Genomic DNA, 6,740 nt, shown 5'->3' with positions numbered 1-6,740 from the left:
GTATAGAGTAATTAATGAACTCCTCTCTTCTATTCCTCTTTGATAAAAAAACCAGACTCTTAAATATTAGTTTTGGGCACAGGTGAGCCATATTCATCACAGTTACCTGTGTGAAATGCAGTCTATATAGTTTTCTGCTGTGTGGGATAAGATCCATTTATCCTATTTTATTATGAAACATAAAACTATGTACAGACTTAGACAGTGAGGGTATCTAGTGGCTTTCTTTATGGATCATCCATCCTCTTTAAGAAACTTGCATATTAGTTCCCTATAGCCTGGTTGATTTTCCACTGACTTTGAAAACCAGGCCCTTGCTTGGAGCCAGAGACTCTACCTCCAGAGGCCGGGACTGCAGAGGTCACCAGGGAGGCCTGGGGCGCTGCACTCCAGAGACACCGTGCCCTGGCCACCGTCTGGGGCACAGGGGTCCTACTGACTGTTGTCCTGACTCTGGCATGGATGGTAGTGTATTGGGCGGATGCTAAAGAAAGAGGGGTCTCTCATTTCCATTTAATTTTTTTCTTAGAAATGAAATCAGAGCCCCAAGAGACCTTGTGCAGCCCTTGTGTTCCTACCTGTATGCAGCCTCTTTGATTCAGTGCTCAAGCAAGGCCATCAGGGCACAGACGTGCACACGCACGCACACACAATGCGCAACGATCCAGCCATCCCACCTGCCCCCAGATTTATATCCTGGAGAAACTTGCACACGTGCACAAGGAGACAAGCATAAAAATGATCATAGCAGTATACCTTGCAAAAGCAAGAAATATATAGAAGCATTTAAATGCATAGTAACAGGAGAATGGGATCATGGTATAGCCCTACAATGGGCTATTATGCAGGAGTAAAAAGTACATGAACTAGAACTACATGTGTCTGCATGGATGAAGCTCACAATTTTAAAGCTGAACAAAAATAGTGTGGTACTAAATAAAAGTTTAAAACATGCTAAACTGCACAGAAGTGCTCAAGGTTTACATATACATGTTGCAAAAGTATAAAGAAATGCAAGATGGGGGTCTTCTAAGTGAGGATGCTGAGAAGTGAGGGGACTGCAACTGTATTTGCCAAGTTTTATTAAATCTGGCAATGGTTCGTGTTTATTAAACTATTTTTTCTGCATTTTATTGTCTAAAATAATAAGTAAAATGACAAAAAAGAAAACACCAGCCAACTGACCCTGATGGCATTATTTATTTACCACTGTAAGGTTTTTGCCCCAAAGTGAGACGGACACGACTATGATGTCTCATGCATCTTTTTGTGCTTTGGTTTATGACTGAAAAACAAACACACGCTTAGCACTTGACAACAGGAAACACAGGAGGCAGAAACAAATCACAAGGACTCCGTTTCTCTCTTGGCGGTCTTCACCCCAATCTGGTTTAGTCAACAGCCAGCGTCCCCCCAGGACTCCAAAACATCCGAAAGGAATTGTCTGAAGAACTGTTTTCCTACCCCTCCTCCACCCCGCATGGTGCCGTGTGGGGTGATTTGTCATTCATCCCATACCAAGAGTCATCTCTCACATTGAAATGGACAGATGAGTGCAAAGTCGTGATCAATAGGCCCAGAACAAGCACATCGATTTATGCAAGAAAGTGGAGCCACCCAGTGCTGAGGGTGGACTCCTAATTCTCTGTCCCTGTAGCCATAACTATGAAAGAACTAGATCACCTTTGGTGCCACAGCCCAGTCTGAGATGGTCTGCCACTGAATTTTCACCTCTGCTTCATTCCATTCTTAGAAAATGCTCCATGACAAAGTACAAGGCGTTCCTTTTGGGAATGACCAGATGCATTCACTCAGAGTCAATTACTCCAATTCAGTAGGAAGAGCAAATGTGTCTGGGACAACGTAAATCGATGCAAAGATTACTGAAGTTTTATTTTTTTATTTGACAGCCTGACAGTTCTGGGTAGTTTGAAATTCACCAAGATGGAGTTTTGGAGGGAAAGAATAGTGGTTATATTCTCTTCTTTTTTTTTTATTACATTTAAGTGGGAAGCTATGAATTGTTATTAGGTGGACAGTAATACTCAATGTCATGAATTTCTAGGTCAACTGCTGAATAGTCAGATGCCTTTACCACTGAGAACGCAGGCACGTCTCTGGTTTTATGCCATTTGCAACATTCCTCTATCTACATCCCCATCCATCCTTCATTCATTAATTCAGTCAACAATTACTGAGCACCCATGAGCCAGCTCTCTTCTAGGTGCTTGGAATACAGCAGTAAAAACAACAGGCAAAAATGCTTCCCAAAGCCTACCTCATTTCTGTATATTCCAACTAAGTGGGGTAAGAGCTGAGACCTAAGATATTCTGTGGTGGAGTTCGACTCCACTCAGGGCCAACCTTTAATCTGGGTTCTGGAAGATGAAAACTTTGTGATTCAAAGAATGAATGATAGAATGGTGGCAGAACAAGTGTGGGTGGAGCTGATATTCCGGGATCAGGCACCCTGCCCAGCCAACCTCAAATGCCCTCTGTTGTGGCCATAGGCAGGTGCACGGGTTTGTAAGGAAGTTGAACACATGTTCCCTGACTTTAGGTCTAGAATACAGACTCTTCTGGACTGGGGTTGCAGCTGGTTACCACAAAGAGAGCACTGGTCCCCTTAGCCAGGGGATATTTTGTTCTGTTTAGCCACACCAACCAGAAAGGAGGATCCTTATCGAAGGATTTTTCCCATGGAAGAAAGGATTGTATGTTTTTATCTGTTTCTCTCGAGGATGGGTAGAAGTTCTTTCTCACATTTTTCTATTTCTGTCCAAAAGGGAAAAAAAATGACTCAGGGTTATAAGGTCCCTGCTCAGATCCTCAGGGAAAAGAAACAACGTGTATGCAGCCCCTACCCAATTCATCTTGGCATTCTCTTAGATCAGGGGCCTCGGGCAGCCTCTCAAGGCCCAGAGTTTGGATGTCAGTATTGGGGAGGCCTAATGTGGACTCTCCTCATTCTGGAAATGCCTGGGTTGGTGGCTCGGGCACTTCCCAGGCATTCTCAGCAGCCCGCTTGGAGTGAAAGACAATCCTAGCTTAACGATGGACGACCTGAAGCCTGTGTTTGCTCGTTGGCTTGTTTTCAGCCAGGGAGGGCGCACAGCTTTTGAGCACTACTTCATTTACCATACCATCCACATCCGCAGCTCTACTTTAGAGCCGGCCAATCGGAGGTTCTGAAAGACAGTGACTACACGCCGCCTGCCCTGTTCAAGGGCGAGTATCCTAGCCACTCAACAAGGCTCTTGCTTTAGATTTCATCAACAATGTGGGCAGCTATTAGGAGTAACCAGGCAGAATTCAACGCGTAGCTGCTGCTGTTTTACCAATTAAAGTGATAGGTCCTGCAAATCGAGGGAGGGAGTCACATTTGCAAACGACCTCATTTCCTTTTTACGGTTATCTTCCTTCTCCATTCCCATGCAGCCGGATGTAACAGGGTAAATGAACATGGGCTCCAGACTGAGTTCCTCCCTCAGGAGGCTGGAATGCTGAGCAGCGACAGGTCTGTCTCCACGGGTCACACTGGTGGTACTGGTGGACCTGACAACTCAGGACTCAGAATTCAGCCCAATGTCCGAAGGTGACCACTACAACACTTGGTCAGTATAATACAGGCTAACTCTGAGATGAAATAAGCACAAAATCAGGCCAAGAACAGAATCTGAAAAGTACAAATTAAAAATTTGAGAATTCAAATAAATGAAAATATAGAGGCTCCCCCCATGTCACGCACTGAGGAGGAGAGGTGTCCAGTGGTGGAACAGGGAACTCCATGGTGTAGGGGCCCCGTCAAGGACTGTGTTGAAAACCTGTTTGGAATGTTGTAGAAGGGATTTCTCCAAGTTCACTGCCCCAACCTCCACTCAGGACCACTCAGAGCTTGCTTAAAAATGCAGGTTCCCAGGCTTTGGACTGGCTACTTGTTTGGAACACCTGTAGGCGATTCTTCACACATGATGGTTTGAGAACTGCTGGGTTTCTGGTTTGCATGGGAAGCTTGACTTAATGCTGGCTAAGATTTCATCCCACTCTGACAAACTCTAATTCTAGGATTTAATCCAAGATACTTTTATTTCCTTCATCATTGTGGCAACACTGATTTTTCTATAGCCAAATTCTTCTTTCCATCCATCATTCCCCCAAATCGAGCTTTCTCTGCATCTGGCCTGATCCCACGGGCAAAACCTACGCACGGCTTGTATTTGAAAAGTGTCTCCTTCAGTAACACAGAAATGAGCAGAATGCATTCCTCGATGTGCTCCGAATGTCCCATTTTCACACCGTCCTCTGCCCTGCCTTGCTTGTAGTGGGTACCAGATCTACTTTTTATAAACAGGAGTGTGTGATGAGAGGAATATGGCCTTGGCCTTGGCAAATATGCCTGTCTCTGTCTTCTGGGCATCAGAATGAGGACAGGGCACAGAGAGGAGATGGCAGAGGACGGCTGGGGCTGGAGGGACGGGGCCATGCCAGAGCTGGCAGGTGGCCCGGGCAGTCGTCTACAGGTGCAGCTGGTGCCACATGGCGATCTGCCGGCGCGGGTTTTTGAGCATCTCCTCCCAGTGGCTGCGCTCGGGGCCGGAGGTGTGCAGACCCAGGCTGCAGAGGCCGAGCGTGCAGCTCTGCCCGGCCTCGTCCTGCCCCAGCACCTCCAGCTCCACGCTGGAGGCCCGCAGCAGGTCGTCGGGGAGCTCGAACATGATCATCTCGTTCCACACGGGGTTGATCTTGTGCTTGGCCCGTTTTGTCTGCTTCTTCTTCAGCTTCTGAGCCTGGTGCTTCAAGGTCACCTTGACGGAGACATCTGGGGGTGGGGGTGGGGGACAGACAGACAGAAGGGGCCGAGAGTAAGCGCCTGGGTCTGGTGGGGCCCAGGCCGACACAGCCTCCTGTTGTTGGAGAGGCAGCATCCCTGGCTCCGCTCCCCCACTGGGCCCTGCATTCATTCAACAACTACCAAGTGCCTCCAATGTGCCTGGCACTGATCTAGAATAGACATGAGAGTACAACCAAGTGCCTGCCTCCGTGGAATTTACACCCAAGTGTGGAAAATAGACAATAAGTATAATTTATAAGGCTGGCCTTGGGCGACCCAAGATTGGGGCATTCTAGAGTGTACGAGGGAGGCACCCTTTGTCACCAGCCCTTCTACATGACTTCAGATCCCCACGTGGTCCAGGACACTAGGCAAGAAAAACAAAATCATCCCCATGTCTTTGTCCTTTGATCCTCAGCCATCCGAGCATTTCTTTTCCTATCATTAAGACAGTTGGTCTCTGGCTGGTTAGATCTTTCACGGCCCATGGGCTTTGCTCCACAGAGCTGCCTCCCCCCCCAGAAAGTTCACAAGCAGGTCACCAGGCGTGCTTTCCTTAATATCATAAAGTTCAGGACCCGGATTACAGGTTTTCATTAGTCAGGGTTCCTGAAACTAATGTGAGAATAACTGCTACTCTGCATTTATTGCTATAATTATCACCCGTGGGTGATCAGTTTGTTATTTCAGCAGAGATATTTGAGATACAAAGTGTTGTGCAGTAATTGTCCTGTTGGGAGCAATGAAAAAAGCAAGAGGCAAAGAAGGCCCCCGAGGGAATTAGGAGAAAGCACTGAACTCTGACCTGGCTCAGGAATCTGTCAGCAAGTCCAACTCCTATGCTTTCACTCACGTAACATCTTTTGCTCAAAGATCCTGAATGCAGTGGTGATGTTTTATTTGTATTTCCCTCCTATAGGCAGTTGGCTCCCCATCCAGGTATGGCACAGCTAACGATGCTGCTTTCCAGCTAGGGTACCCAGAGTTTAAGAATGGAGGCTTCCAGAATGTTGAGGAGATGGTTCTTTGGGTCTATGGGGGTGCAGGTGCCCAAAGCCTCAGGCCTCGGGCTGATACCCACACACATTCTGCCATCCTCAGCTGGTGTGGGGGTAGCAGGTTGGCAGAGGCTGAGAAGAGAGAAAAGTCTGGAGTGGGAGGGACAGAACTGGGGGCTAGCTGAGCTGGGAAGGAGAACCAGGGCCTCCTGATACCTGCCTGTGAATGGGTCCAGCCAGCTCTGGGTGACAAGGGCTGGACCAGTTCTTCTACAGCCCAGACATCACTCCATGGCTAATGTCTAACCCTGGGCTTCTGGTGACTCATGGTTCTTCTCATGGTGGATCGCCAAGGTAGGGAGCCACAGGAAGCTTGTACCTGGCCGCAGATGGATGGAACTGGCCCAAGAGTGAATGGATGTGAACTCAAGGAAGCGAGTGTGTCCTCCAGTTTGGCTTGTGAGCTTGAGGTGGAGGACACAGGAAGGTCAACTCCACCTCGTCTCACGGGCTACTTCTCTGCTCACCTGTGCCCATTGCTGCCCAGGTGCCTTCTCCCTCTGCACACATTCCCAGCAGCCGGAGGGGCCCTGGCTCTCTTCTCTGACTTTGCACTTACCCTTCCCTAGAAGCTCCTTGGATTGATTAGAGTGGAGGTTCTTGGCCTTGATCAGCACCACCAGGAGGCGGTTGGCAGCCGGGAGGTAGCTGATGGAGAGAAGGACCTCTCCTGTTCCCGCAGACGGCTCCTGGAACAGAAAAGGAGACACAGCAGGGGAGCCTCACTCCAGGGTGGCTTCTGACGCAGCTGACTCATCCTGAGGCTGCGGCTGCTCTGAACTCATATTGAACAGGCCTCCTAGAAACTTACCCACCAACACTGGTTTCTCCACCCTTGCAGAGGGAGAGGA

At 48.2% G+C, this 6,740-nt stretch overlaps 1 protein-coding gene across 1 annotated transcript in view; it reads right to left on the bottom strand.

Moving 5' to 3' along the window:
- Positions 1 to 1,181: 1,181 nt before the first annotated feature.
- The window catches only part of SYT13 (synaptotagmin 13), a 41,926-nt gene continuing 36,367 nt past the window's right edge, over positions 1,182 to 6,740 (bottom strand). The window contains exons 5-6 of the mRNA XM_004470354.5: positions 6,449 to 6,578; positions 1,182 to 4,819 (exon numbers count right to left, since the gene is read on the bottom strand). Of these exons, the coding sequence (XP_004470411.2) occupies positions 4,515 to 4,819; positions 6,449 to 6,578 (435 nt within the window). The 3' untranslated portion in view covers positions 1,182 to 4,514. The remainder of the gene's footprint in view (positions 4,820 to 6,448; positions 6,579 to 6,740) is intronic.

The sequence above is a fragment of the Dasypus novemcinctus genome, chromosome 10 (assembly GCF_030445035.2).
Source record: "Dasypus novemcinctus isolate mDasNov1 chromosome 10, mDasNov1.1.hap2, whole genome shotgun sequence".
Classification (NCBI taxonomy): domain Eukaryota; kingdom Metazoa; phylum Chordata; class Mammalia; order Cingulata; family Dasypodidae; genus Dasypus; species Dasypus novemcinctus.
The sequence above is the reverse complement of the archived record's forward strand: the minus strand, read 5'-3'. Positions and strand labels throughout refer to the sequence as shown.